Here is a 14,048-nt window from a genome sequence, read left to right as displayed (position 1 = left end):
AGACCCCACTCCAGAGCTTCGGAATCATAATTTCCGGGGATTAGGGCCGGGGAATCTGCATTTTATGCAGGCGGTGCTTCTAAGGCGCTCAAAAGCGTGGGAGCTAGAACATTAACAGGCTTTAATAGGATGAGTCTCTTAATTAGATGAGCACTTTAAACGAGCTCTTCGGCTGTCGAGTACAGAATCAACTGGAAGTGGGCAAAGATATCTAAAATAGTTAACGGAGGGCGCCTGGGTGGTTCAGTTGGTTACGCGACTGCCTTCGGCTCAGGTCATGATCCTGGAGTCTCGGGATCGAGTCCCGCATCGGGCTCCCTGCTCAGCAGGGAGTCTGCTTCTCCCTCTGACCCTCCCCCCTCTCATGCTCTCTCTCTATCTCATTCTCTCTCAAATAAATAAATAAAATCTTAAAAAAAAAATAAATAAAATTGTTAACGGCATCACTCATTCCAGCGCGGGGAGAGGGACCCAGACAGCCCGCGCGCTGGCACGCCCCCTGCCGGCCTTCAGCAGCCTCATCCTCGGTCCCGTCGTAGCAGCCGACTGCGACTGCGCGCTCCGAGGAAGGCCTCCTCAGGGTGCTGCGACCCCGCCAATCCGGACCGGAAGCGGAACTGCCTAATGCGCTTCGCCGGCCGCCGCCGCCCCCACCCCGGATCCCGACTGACTCACAGACGCGCCGGAAGCGGAAGTTGCTAAAAGCTGGGGGAGTTGTTGGCAAAGTGTCGGGGTGTTTTGGGCTTCATAGGTTTAAGCGCGGTTGAGTAACCTCGCAGGTCTTTTTCACCCGCCTCAAACCGGTTTCCGGCCCGGAAGCCTCGCCCGAGGGGTGTGGTACTCGGGGCTCCGACTCCTTCCCCGAGGTCCGTGTGACCCGCTGGTTGCCGGAGTCCCCTGCCCCTTCCCTGGAGTGAGGCCCCGTCCGGCTTCCCGGTGTCCCCGCAGAGCCCCACCATGGGCAATACGAGCAGCGAGCGGGCCGCGCTGGAGCGGCAGGGCGGCCACAAGACGCCGCGAAGGGACAGCTCGGGGGGCGCCAAGGACGGGGACAGGCCCAAGATCCTGATGGACAGTCCCGAGGACGCCGACCTCTTCCACTCAGAGGAAATCAAGGTGAGGGGGTGACGGAATCCGGCTCCCCTTGTCTAATGTTGAGGGGAGGAGCCCTCTCCTAGATGCCCCGCCACATCCCCCCCCCCCCGCTAAAACTCATCATAAGTGGGAAAACTTAAGTGCACTAAACTCCGGGCACTTAAAAAGCCAGATGGCCCGGTAAGAGCCCTCTTAGCAGTCCAGGAACCTGTGTCTAATTACCGATGAGGAAGTCACCCCGAGGGAGGAGGAACGCACTTCGTTTAACATCATTAAGGCGAAAGCAGCTCTGGGACAGCGTTTCAAATTCTTAATTAAGATCGTTGAGCTAGCAGCAGATGAGCCCCAGTCTCTGCTCTCCTCTTAGGTATAATTAGTTTCACTGCTTTGAGAAATTTTTCCTCACCTTTACGAAGACTGACACTTTTTGTAATAGCTGGCTTTGTAGTTTATTGTCGATTTTGGAGATAACCCAGAGCACATGTGTAAGCCGAAAGTAGAGTTACACAGCTGACTGTAGTTGCCAGAGGTGTTTCATTCTAACTGAAACTTTCGGTTCACCAAGCCACTTTAGAGCAGACAGAAAAGTAAATCCACTTTTGGAGGTCAGTGGGTGAGTGAAGTGTCAGTCTGAAAGGGGGAGAGCCAGTTGCTACTCACCTTCTCTCTCCTGTTGTGTAAATATGACTTAAGATTTTAGAGAGACCAAAGCAAACATTTTTGCAAGCCAAATTTGAACATCTTACCGTGGTCTGCTGTAATTCATCAAAACTTTGAAGATGAATCTTGACTCCTGCTTCAGCCACATGCCTGCTAACTACCTGATGGGGTCTCGTGTTTCCAGCTGCAAGGCCCACGCCTGGTGTCCAGAACCACGGGCACTTAGTGGTTCTGGCAGCTGATAAGTATGTGGTAGATCCTAAGAAAAGAAGAACTGATCCCTTAAGGACAATGCAACAGAGTAGGTTTAGGAAAAATCAAGGTGTCTCCCCAGCCTAGCATATTCTCTGTTAGTATCCAGTTGCATATTAATCATCATTGCCCATTAGGCTAATGCCTGGCAACTCATTCCACCTTTACTCATATTTTTTCTCAGATGTTGGGCTTGGTGATCACATTATGATCTTAAATCCTCACTTGGATCTTGGCTTTGAGTCTAAAGAGTCTTTCACTGGGCCTTATGTCCTGTGATTTGCACTTGCTTTCTGAAATTGTTGCATTCCTGAGGACCTGTATGCAAAGTGAACTTTGGAATCCTGTTTTTCCAGTGACTTGATATCCTTTCCCCCCAGAAATAACTGTGGCCCAGGGACGGATAGCCTTTAAGATACCATAAGAACCAAACTACTTTATTCTAGAAGTATCTGTTCTGTTGCTGTTCTAAAATTCCTACAAGAAACGTTTAGCATGCAGAGAATCTGTGGACAATGATTTTAAATAGTATCCATTATCGCTTCCTCAGAAGTTACTGAAATGATGTAGCAGAGACACTGGATTGAATGCCCTGTATTCCCAAAAAAGTCATGGGTTATTTTAGCTACACTAGTTCACCATTTTGGCTGTGGTTAGTTATCACCTTCTCAGTGGCAAGTGATTCCAGTCTGTTATTCTTTAATCTGTAGATCTTGTTCAGTCTTAAAGCAGGCGTCATTTAAGATAAGCTCTGGTCAGGGCGCCTGGGTGGCTCACTCGGCTAAGTGTCTGCCTTTGGCTGAGGTCATGATCCCAGGGTCCTGGGATTGAATCCCATGTCGGCCCTCCTGCTCAATGGGTAGTCTCCTTCTCTCTCTCTCCCTCTGTCCTTCCTGCCTGCTTGTGCGCTCTCTCTTTCTCTCAAATAAATAAATAAAATCTTAAAAAAAAAAAAAGAAACAACTCTGGTCAATATTTGAAATGAAGGTCTTAGAAGCTCACTCATCGACACCTTTAAGGGTCTCTCCCAGCCTAGAACTCCCGCTCTTTTAATATCTTTGGCTTTAATATCTTCGGCTCTTTTAATATCTTTGGTTTCTGACTAGTAAATATGTAAAAGATCCAAAAGCACATATATTTCTCCCAGAGTTGGATGTGTTTATTTCTCTCTTAGTTTGGAATACCTCAGTTATACATCACTACCTGCGCTAAGAAGCCATTGTTTGCCATATGGAGGGTCAGTCTGTGTCTTATCTTTTTATTCCCAATGCCTGAACACCACTTTGAATATTTTTTTCCCTTAGAATCTGGGTTTGTGAGTTTTCAAGTTGACAGCTCTGGAATTGTTCCTAATAAATTTTCGTGTACTTCAAATCTTGTTAATTAAGGGAAGAAAATGACATCTATCTGGTCTTGAATTCATTGCATCCTCTTCCAAGTGAGTTCTGTAGCTTCTACTAAAATTTTGGTGTAGATCTCTTTAATCACAACAGTATTAACAGCTAATAATTATTAAGTGCTCACTATGTGTCAGACACTATGCAGAGTAATTTACATGGACCCTATCACTCAGTCTTTCACAACAACCTTAAGAAATAGTTGCTTTTGTTATCTCTGTTTTGCAAGTGGAGAAACCAAGGCACCGCTATTAAGTTAATGAGCCTGAATATGAACCTAAGTAGTAATCGCTGTCTCTTTAGAATGAATTGTCTACATTAGGGTAACTGTCCATTGTAGGGAGCTCACTAATGGCTTCCTGTCCCTGAGTAAACTGTTCCGTTTCTAGGCTCCAGAGAAGGAAGAATTCCTGGCTTGGCGGCATGATCTGGAAGTGAATGATAAAGCCCCTGCCCAGGCTCGGCCAACAGTATTTCGATGGACGGGGGGCGGAAAGGAAGTTTACTTATCTGGGTCCTTCAACAACTGGAGTAAACTTCCCCTCACAAGAAGGTAACTGCCTGGGCAGTATTCACATATTTGTCTTAATCCAGGGATACTGTGGTTTCTAAATGAGGAATAGAAAAGGATGTTTTTATAAAATGGATGCTGAATGGAAAATAATTTTGCTTAATAATTCACAGGGTTCGGGGCGCCTGGGTGGCTCAGTCGTTAAGCATCTGCCTTCGGCTCAGGTCACGATCCCAGAGTCCTGGGATCGAGCCCCGCATCAGGCTCCCTGCTCAGCGGGAAGCCTGCTTCTCCCTCTCCCACTCCCCCGGCTTGTGTTCCCTCTCTTGCTGTGTCTCTCTCTGTCAAATAAATAAAAAATCTTTTAAAAAAAAAATAATAATTCACAGGGTTCACATCTCACACCCAGTTAGTCTCTAGGTTTAGAGCACACTTAGAAGAGAACATTTCTCAGTAATGAGATTTCATGAACATCTTTGACTTCAGATACGCAGCTATGTGTTTGCTTAGGCGGGACTTCTGCAGAAAGAGAGAAATCTATTCCTAGTGGAGAGAGAGCACTGAGCTGGGAATCTTCAAGACCAGGATTTGAGTCCACATTGGCTGAGCTAACGTCTTGGTGACACCTGAGTCCCAGTGTTTCTGTCTGTAAGAAGGGACTGTTGGACAGATAATCTCTGAGGTTCCTTCTAACTTTGCCTCTCTGTGTATTACTTTTGTTTGGAAGGTACCTGTTCTGTAGGCATCATTAGCAAGACCATAGTAAAACACATGATCAGGAATCCTAGCATGGACTTCGGTCTCAAACTGTCATTGGAAAAGCATCTTCAGGGCACCTGAGTGGCTCAGTCGTTAAGCGTCTGCCTTCGGCTCAGGTCATGATCCCAGAGTCCTGGGATCAAGCCCCGCATCGGGCTCCCTGCTCCGTAGGAAGCCTGCTTCTCCCTCTCCCACTCCCCCTGCTTGTGTTCCCTCTCTCGCTGTGTCTGTCTCTGTCAAATAAATGAATAAAATCTTTAAAAAAAAGAAAAAAGAAAAAAACATCTTTATTAGTGAGTGTTCTTGATGAAACGGAGAGATTGTGCCCTGCTGCGTCAGGCCTGATTGCTGTCCCAGACCACGTGCTTTCCCAGAGCTGATGTTGGTGTAGGAGGGAGACACTCAACACAGTTACAAGTCCTTTTAAGGACTTTTAAGTCCTTTTAAGTCTGGGGAACAAAACAGAGAGCTTTCCTGGAACCTTGTCTTAGTAGGGAAGCAAGTTTCTTTAGAGACCTATTTGTGGATCCTGTGGAATCGGTCCCATCTCCTGCCCAAGGCAGACTGACAAGGATTAAAACTCTGCAGCACGCAGTTTACCTGGAGCTGCTCTCCTTGGCATGAGTGGTATTTTGCATGCAAGCTGAAAAGAACATGTGCCTGATTGTTGATCTTTTGCTGGTAGGAAGGCGGATTATTCCTGCAATTGAGCTAAGTGAGTCCTCCAGGAAACGTCTTGCATTGCTGCTTCTTTACAGCTTTTTTAGATTGGGATCATTCTACTGAATTGTCTAAAGTGGCTAAAAATGTTTATTCTTCTGCAGCTGAACTCTTGTTTCACATGGAAAGGTCGGGTTTTGTTTGATGGCTGATTTTTTTTTTTAAAGATTTTATTTATTTGACAGAGATAGTGAGAGCGGGAACACCTGCAGGGGGAGTGGGAGAGGGAGAAGCAAGCCTCCTGCTGAGCAGAGAGCCTGATGTGGGACTCGATCCCAGGACCCTGGGATCGTGACCTGAGCCGAAGGCAGATGCCTAATGACTGAGCCACCCAGGTGCCCCTCGATAGCTGATTTTGTCGGTACGCTTAGGAGGGCAGCTCACCCAGCTGAAATCCTCTGCTTCCTTTTCCCTTGCAGCCACAATAACTTTGTAGCCATCCTGGACCTGCCTGAAGGAGAGCATCAGTACAAGTTCTTTGTGGATGGGCAATGGACGCATGACCCTTCTGAGGTACTCTTCCTCCTGCCATTGGTCCTCTGACTACCTGCACAATCCAAACAAACCACTTTCCCTTATCAATTGTGCCAGGTCCCTTTGTCCTGCCGGTAAAATCCCTGTGTGTGGCTGAGCTAGATAGCAGTGCTGATTGTCAGACTTACGGGCAAACTTGATGGAAATGAGCAGATTGGCTAGCGCGGAGATGAGACCTTCCAGCCAGGAAGTCTAAATCCTCTAGAGAATAACTCCAGAGACCTTCCACGTTATGATTTCTGCCTGTCTGTCTCTTCCCAGCCAATAGTAACGAGCCAGCTTGGCACAGTTAACAACATCATTCAAGTGAAGAAAACTGACTTTGAAGTGTTTGATGCTTTAATGGTGGATTCCCAAAAGTGCTCCGATGTGTCTGGTATGAACACAGTTATTTTATACCACGTGTGTGCAGGTGGGGGCTATGCAGTCTAGAAATACTCTATTTCTCTTGCCTCTCCCTCTTGAGCTCAAGCTGCTGCCTAGTCGGGTGGATGTTTGTAGCTCCCTAAGGAGCCACAAAAGTAATTCCTAACTCTGTCAGGTCAGGTTGCTGAAATCCAGCCCCAAGGGAGCTGTAAGTCATTTTTTCTGGTCCTCTCCAGTATTCAGTAGGTCTGCTTAGCCACAGAGAGCAGACCATGGAAACAGAACCAGAGCTTGATCTCGTGCCAGGGGCAGGGCCCAAGAGGCCCTGGAGAGTTGCGTTGGGTCGGTGATGAGCCAGCTCAGGGGAAGCCTGCCAGCTCCCTACCCACTCCCAACTCGCTTGGGGTGCCTGCCTAAAGAGTTTCAGCCTAGCAGGTGGTAAATGGACACCTCTGTGACCTCATGGGGTGTATTAGCACCTTCTCAGAATCCCTTGGGGAGACGGAGTCTCATCACAGGAAACAGGCTAACTGTGCAGCCTACTCAGTACCAACCTAGTAAAACTTTTCCATCTCCCAAGAGTCAGCCAGTCGTCAAGCTTTCGGTTAATTGCTTTCCATCCAAACCCACAGGAAGAAATGTAATACGTAGAATTCAGGGGCAGTGATGTGTTGTAATCTAAGCGTCCATGCCAACTTCACTGCCCCTTCTTGCAGGGGTTTAAATAATTCCTGGACCCCTGTGGGAGGCAGTGAAAAGATTGCCCAGGACTGTACCTGATAATCTAACAAGATGGGTTCAGTTCAGTTTACAGGATGATTCTTCGTTGTAACCTGGCTGGGCCTGGAGCTTCTGCCACCAGGATCTCTTATCAGTTCAGAAACCACAGTGGTAAATTGACCATGGTGGGCTTGCTGTGGCTGAAAAGCCAGCTTGTTGAGCAGGAATTGGAAATCCAAAAATAGTGCTCCCTCTGGATAGCTAGCTAACTAATCTTTTCAAGAAGTCATTTATTTCTTTCTTAGTAGGTGGGAATTGGGGGATGGAGAAAATGCCCCAGTATCCCCTACTTACTGATAAATGTAATTTTAGGCCACATACCGAAGCTTTTAGTCAAGTTTCTGCAGCATAGACCACCTGGGGAAAGAAAACTGACCCCTCACTGCCGGTAAACCAACATCAGGCTCTGCACAGACTTCATATTTAGATACTCACTTTCTTAAAATACATCTTTACTCCCAGTGGCTCAGTTTTCTGCACTTAATGCTTTTCTCAGTTTCCTGCTGTCGTATGGTTGGGTCGTGTGAAGGGAGCCGGTACCCTAGAAAGTGACATCAAGGGAACTGGCAGTGTGAGAGCGCATCAGATTTATTCTGGATGCCTCCAAGGATCAGGCAACCAGAACCTAGCCCAGGTGTCCTTTGAATAACCGCTCAGTCCCTTCCAGCTGGCCCAACATTGCTAAGTGAGCTGCCTCTAACCTGATGAAACACTGCCCTTCTAGAAGCTTCTTGATATATCTGTGTAATCAAGACACTCAAGCAAGAGTTTGAAAGGAATCTCAGAGTGGTAGAGTCAGAGAACCTGTAGAGATCAGGGTTTCAATTTTTTATTTTTGGTTTTAGTTTTGAAATGTGCTGGTGCCTCCTAGAACCTGTTTTTGCCACCGTGTCTGTATACACAGGCTGCTTTATCTTCTGTTTTATTCTGGCTGGTGGTGCTCAGACCTTAAGCTTGGCTGCTTAAGCCTCACTTGAAGCCCTGAGCTTCTTTGCGGTATTTGCCAGCCCAGCCCAAGGCGAGAAGCGTTGTTCTGCAGGGGCAGGTCAGGTTAGGTTACTGTGAGCAGCTTCCTTGTTAGTCTGACCCGGAATCACCAGCTTCACCACCACCGTTGTCTGCTGCCAGGGCATCTGAGCTTGCTGCTGTATTTTATGCCAGTCACCCAAATTCCAGAGGGTTTTCTCATTGCCTCTACTCTTCACCCTTGGGGCCTGTATGTTCTTCAAGGGAATATAAATCTTTATTGAGGGGACAAGGAAAACTAGATGATGCCACAAATTCAACGAGCCTGCTCCTCAGACTCATAATTTTCAATGTAAATGTCCTGTCACCATCTCCCAACAGAGCTGTCCAGCTCCCCACCAGGACCCTACCATCAGGAGCCCTATGTCTCAAAACCAGAAGAACGGTTTAAAGCCCCACCCATTCTCCCTCCACATCTGCTTCAGGTCATCCTGAACAAGGACACGGGGATTTCTGTGAGTACACAGGCATCTGCCAGGACCATCCTCCGTGGTCATGTTCCAAGGCTCCCCTTTCTGACCATCTCTTAGAAAGCAGTTGGTAAAAAGGTTTTGGGTTGCCCGTCGGTGTTAACTGCCACCTGCCGAGGTCCCCCTCCGCTGTGGGAATGGGCTACGAGCAAGATGTTCCCCAAGTGTGGGTGCTGCTCTCCCATCACACAGAGCCTTTCTGAACTTGTCTTCCTTGTGTTTCACTCCTGCCTCAGCCTCATTCCTTATAAATCATGATGAAATATATAGCCACCGCTTCTCAGTAAGCTACCGAATGGAATTCCTCCTCTGGCCCCCACGTTTTAGAATCTAATCCAAATCATCAAATTGCTTTCAGAAACATCAGTGCTCCTGGATCCAAATTTGGGGAATCTGGGTAACACACGTTTTCTCTGGGAAGTTGATACTACTTATAAAAAGAAGTGTATATCCTCCTGGATCCTGAAGAGCACCCCGTTATTACCTTGTTAATTTTCCGTTCTGTTTAAGTAGATATGCACAGCATGGCCCTAATTCTGAGGAATCTGGGTGTCCTGTGCTTTGTCCAAGCTACCCCCTAAAATTCACATGTTTATGAGGTGATAAAGTAACCATGCCACTGCTCTGGACTCCACATACAAGCAGCTACACGTGTGCTGAGCTGAAGAGCTAAACGCAGGCATGTGCAGGCATGCCCCATAGCAGTCATGGCTCGTTCCCCGGGGACTCGCTGTTCTCCAGGCACCAGGTGCCATGCCCCCCCTCCAATCCATTTCATCATGCTCCCTGAGTATAGACATGAGCCTGCAGTCCACTGCTCAGGAATGTTTAGTACAGATTTATCTTGCTGCTTTCTCTAAAAGTGCACTCGGTCGACAGCTCTTTCTTCCTGCTTCCCTTTCTGTAAGAGGATAGAGCCATGGTTCACACTTTAGAGGCCAAGGTAAAGCCTGACCAAGACACATACCAGTGCATCCAGCAGACACACAGGGAGCTCCCCTTAGTTGGAGCATGAGGCATGACCCCCGTCACCTCACCTGTCGTCTTAGACGAGGCTTTCACTGCCCAGCTTAAGCAGAAAGGGGCATGAGAGCTGGCCTCTTTCCTGTTGACACCCACTGCTGCGAAATAAAGGGAGAACCTTCTTCATTTCCAAATCCTAAATGCTCACCATCTGCTTTTGTTCCCCCCACAGTGTGATCCAGCTTTGCTCCCTGAGCCCAACCACGTCATGTTGAACCACCTTTACGCGCTCTCTATCAAGGTAATGACATGTTTGTTGCTGATAAAGCTGTGTTTCTCAAAGTGTGCTCTGGGGCCCCCAAGCCACAGAATTACCTGGAGTACTTACCTAAAGGGCAGCTTCTGGGACCTGATGCATACCCGCAGGCTCTGGTTCCGAAGACAGAACAGGACTCTTTTTATTAAGCCCCCTTGATGACACACACACACGCATGCACGCACACACGCACGCACACACGCACACACACACACACACACGTTTGAGCCCTTGACTTAGTCCTGCCTTTGATCATTTCCACCCTCTTCCTCAGGATGGAGTGATGGTGCTCAGCGCGACCCACCGATACAAGAAAAAGTATGTCACCACCTTGTTATACAAGCCCATATGAAGAGCTGGGAGCCAGCGGTGGGCCCCAGGGAACAGTGTGCACCCCCAGGCTCCACATGTGCATGCTTTCCGCTAGAGGGAATGGACTGTAAATTTTTCATTTCACACTCTTTATAAGACATTTCATACCCGCCATAGTCCTGCTTGAAGGTTTGTTCCAGGCGTGGCAGCTCCTGAAGCGCCTCCCGTCTGTAACAGTCCTCTGGGCACCCAGTGGCTTTGAGCCTCAGGGCTCACCAGAGCTGAGAACAGAGTGAGGGTACGCAGAAGGTCTGTGGCCCCCATACCACGGTGCATGGGGACAGGTGCAGTTCTTAACAGACATCTTCTGAGCTGGTCGTGGAGATGCTTCTTAAGCCAAAAATGAACCCTAGCCACTTTGCTGGTAAAATCCAGGAAGCAGGGACCAAGGCCACACAGAATGTCTAATCATATGTCTCTCTGAGGCCACCCACTTGTCCCTGTCGAGGCCTGGCTGTGGAGCTAACAGCAAGTACCGGTCCTCTGAAATCAAAGCAATAAGATGGTCTCCTGTTCTCTGCTCCAAGAAGGTATAATTTCTATAGAAATTAGAACCTGTCTGATTTCCAGATGAAATTTACAATTGTTTCTTAGGCTTCTGTGCACTAAGTACTTTTGTTGTAAACCAGAGGTGGCTGACTCTATGGTCTTAGGGCAATTTTAAAATCACCCCAACTAGAATATAGATCGTGTGAACTGTATTCAGCAATAATCTGTTTTTAGAACAGACTCTGAAAACCGCTGCCAGATTTCTCCATGAAGCCGGATGATCCTGAGGACTGACCACTGTTAGCTGGAGGGTTGTCCAGCTTCTTACTCTAATCGCAGTGAGGTGACAGTGTTACCATGAACACTTCGGAGAAGTGCCCTACCCTAGCCTGTGCCGTCTTGCTCAGGGCCTCCATCTCCACTTAGCAATGAAGGTGGTAGAGTTGCTCTTGCTTATTCTGGAAGGAACTTAGAACTTGACAGCAGCCTTCTAAATTTGTGTCGAGAAGACATCCTTTGGACCAAAGCAAACCTCTTTACACTCATCGTGGTTTCCGGGGAGACTCTGCAGACATGCCCATTAGCACAAGTTCCTGTCCCCGAGTCGGCAGCAGCTGCTATTGTTAAACCCTGTGTTCCTGCTGGGAGATGGAGGAACGAGCTCCCTGGTTTCCAGTATTTATTTGGTAAACCTGAGTCTGGGATACCCTTTTTTTGTTACTGTTTTCCAAACACTGAATTATGTCACCTTGACGTACAGGTTTCAATAAAGCTTTGTAAAGGTAACGGGACGTGCGCTTGGAGGAAGCCTTGATTTTATTCCGTCATTTGGAGAAGAGACTGGAACTCTTCAGAGGTTTACTCAGCGCAGTGCTTTTTCAATCGTTATCACATATCGGCACTCACTGAAAATGGTCCCATCCTCGTGGTACTCTGGGGTGAGTGACAGGGCAGATCCAGCTGTCCCCAGGGCTGAGGAACATTCCCTTGACCCACCCCATTCTGCACGCAGCATTTGGAAGGCTGTTAAGGAGACTGTAAAACTGAGCTCCTTTGAACCAGTGAGTCATGAGGGGAAGCCAAGGAGAGGCGACAGTGAAGGTTCCCAGTTTGGGCAGGTTGGTGGCATCCCCGGGTCAGAGATTTTGCCGCCTCTTGCTCATCAGTAAGCACCACGGGAGCCTGGGATCTTGACACCTGCTTTGGAAGACACCAGGACATTCTAGAATCAGAGTTGTTCCCATTAGCTAAAAGGAGTTTTGTTTGTTCTACCAAAAAAGATGAAAGATTACAGATGTTCTTTTAATAAGCCTTTCCTTCCCAGGCATCAGGAAACATTTAAATAAATTTATGAGAAAAGGGAACCTCGGTCATTTGGTCCACTTGAGGTGGAGAGTAGCCTAGAAAGCATTCCTACCTCAATAATTAGCTGTCTCACTCTGAAAACCCAAGCAGTGGGGGAACCCTAGATTTTAAGAACTATAGGGATTATTTAGACTATGGAAACATGCAAAAATCCTCTTTCCAAAACTGGACAAAGTATTTTTAAAATACAATTGAAAATACATACCTAAGCTCAAAAGTATGAAAGGGATCTGTTCAAGCACCAGGAACATAGAGACCATTGCCATGTTGGTGAGCTGAGAGCACACCCCCTAGGTCCATGGGGGAGACAGAGGGCAGCTGGTGGTGGGGCCCCTGCCTGAGTTGGTCCAGAACTGCACAGCCCTTTCTGTGAGGGAGGATTAGAGAATCTGGCTGCTAGCCTGAGTCATAGCTCAGAGGAAGCCAGCAGCCCCAGGCTGTGGAGGAAACAGCATGAACTTGGAAGTCCAGTGTAAAAACAAACTGGGAGTCAGGAAACCCTGTTAAGAGCCCTCTGCAGCCCAGTGACCACAGAGGACTCCCGAGGGAGACGCTACTATGGTGGAAATGTAGGAACAGCCTCCGCCTGGAACCATGGTCTCCGCAGTCTCTACAGCTGGCAATGCGTCTAAAAGACCCATTTTCTTTAAAAGGCAACACAAAGCAAGTCTCCTGTGGTTCGAAAGATTGCTCACAGGCCCAAGTGAAAGACTCGATACCCAAGGTAATGGAAATTATTTCACAGATGTGGGAAAGGAGACCCAAATCAAAGGGGCAAAGCCAAATGTAGAAGTGAAGTGTCCTATGACCCAGGCGGTGCCTTGTTATTAGCATTCCCATGATGGGTGAGGACTGGTTACATGGTTAAAGCTTAACCCAAATTGCTTATTAACATATAATATATTATTTGTTTCAGAGGTACAGGTCTGTGATTCATCAGTCTTACACAATTCATAGCGCTCACCATAGCACATACCCTCCCCAATGTCCATCACCCCCATCCCTCCCACCCACCTTCCCCTCCAGCAACGCTCAGTTTTCTTCCTGAGATTAAGAGTCTCTTACGGTTTGTCTCCCTCTGTGGTTTCGTCCTGATTCATTTTTCCCTCTCTTCCCCCATGATCCTCTGTCTTGTTTCTCAAATTCTACATATCAGCAAGATCATATGATCATTATCTTTTCTCTGACTGACTTATTTCACTTAGCATAATACCTTCTAATTCTATCCATGTCGTTGCAAATGGCAAGATTTCATTTTTGATGGCTGCATAATATTCCATTGAGTGTGTGTGTGTGTGTGTGTGTGTGTGTGTGTGTGTGTGTGTGTATGTATATCCATTCATCTGTCGATGGACATCTAGGTTGTTTCCATAGTTTGGCTATTGTGGACATTGCGGCTATAAACATTGGGGTGCAGGTGCCCCTTCGGATCACTACATTTGTGTCTTTGGGGTAAATACCCAGTAGTGCAAATGCCGGGTCATAGGGTAGCTCCATTTTCAACTTTTTGAGGAACCTGCATACTGTTCTCCAGAGTGGCTGCACCAGCTTGCACTCCCACCAAAAGTGTAGGAGGGTTCCCGTTTCTCTGCATCCTCGCCAACATCTGTCTTTTCCTGACTTGTTAATTTTAGCCATTCTGACTGGTGTGAGGTGGTATCTTATTGTGGTTTTGATTTGTATTTCCCTGATGCTGAGTGATGTTGAGCACTTTCTCTCGCGTCTGTTGGCCATTTGGATGTCTTCTTTGCAGAAATGTCTGTTCATGTCTTTTGCTCATTTCCTCATCGGATTATTTGTTCTTTGGGTGTTGAGTTTGATAAGTTCTTTATAGATTTTGGATACTAGCCCATTCTGTGGGTTGTCTTTTGGTTTTGTTGACTATTTCCTTTGCCGTGCAAAAGCTTTTTATCTGATGAAGTCCCAATAGTTCATTTTTGCCCTTGCTTCCCTTGCCTTTGGCGATGTTTCTA

The 14,048-nt window shown here is 47.3% G+C and overlaps 1 protein-coding gene across 2 annotated transcripts; it reads left to right on the top strand.

Annotated features, from left to right (window-relative positions):
• Nucleotides 1-684: 684 nt before the first annotated feature.
• PRKAB1 (protein kinase AMP-activated non-catalytic subunit beta 1) lies at nt 685-11,501 on the top strand. Of its 2 annotated transcripts, none has more exons than XM_081802084.1 (7): nt 685-1,116; nt 3,794-3,957; nt 5,814-5,907; nt 6,190-6,304; nt 8,422-8,555; nt 9,766-9,834; nt 10,945-11,501. In XM_081802084.1, exons 1-7 carry the CDS (start codon nt 958-960, stop codon nt 10,954-10,956), a joined length of 747 nt encoding a protein of 248 aa, XP_081658210.1. In that variant the 5' UTR covers nt 685-957; the 3' UTR covers nt 10,957-11,501. The 2 variants fall into 2 exon arrangements, with proteins under 2 accessions (XP_081658210.1, XP_006739484.1); XM_006739421.3 differs by having other exon boundaries at nt 686-1,116; nt 10,124-11,501.
• Nucleotides 11,502-14,048: the final 2,547 nt, after the last annotated feature.

Source organism: Leptonychotes weddellii, chromosome 13 (genome assembly GCF_054177405.1).
Source record: "Leptonychotes weddellii isolate Sample4059 chromosome 13, ASM5417740v2, whole genome shotgun sequence".
Classification (NCBI taxonomy): Eukaryota; Metazoa; Chordata; class Mammalia; order Carnivora; family Phocidae; genus Leptonychotes; species Leptonychotes weddellii.
Note: the sequence above shows the minus strand (reverse complement) of the source record. Positions and strands in the feature narration are given on the sequence as shown.

Excerpts from the sequence above, each read along its gene's own strand:
- PRKAB1 (XM_006739421.3), top strand. The coding sequence starts at position 958 with ATGGGCAATACGAGCAGCGAGCGGGCCGCGCTGGAGCGGCAGGGCGGC. Across the intron at positions 1,117-3,793 it reads TCCACTCAGAGGAAATCAAG|GCTCCAGAGAAGGAAGAATT; the intron begins GTGAGGGGGTGA and ends TTCCGTTTCTAG. Across the intron at positions 9,835-10,123 it reads TTTACGCGCTCTCTATCAAG|GATGGAGTGATGGTGCTCAG; the intron begins GTAATGACATGT and ends CCTCTTCCTCAG.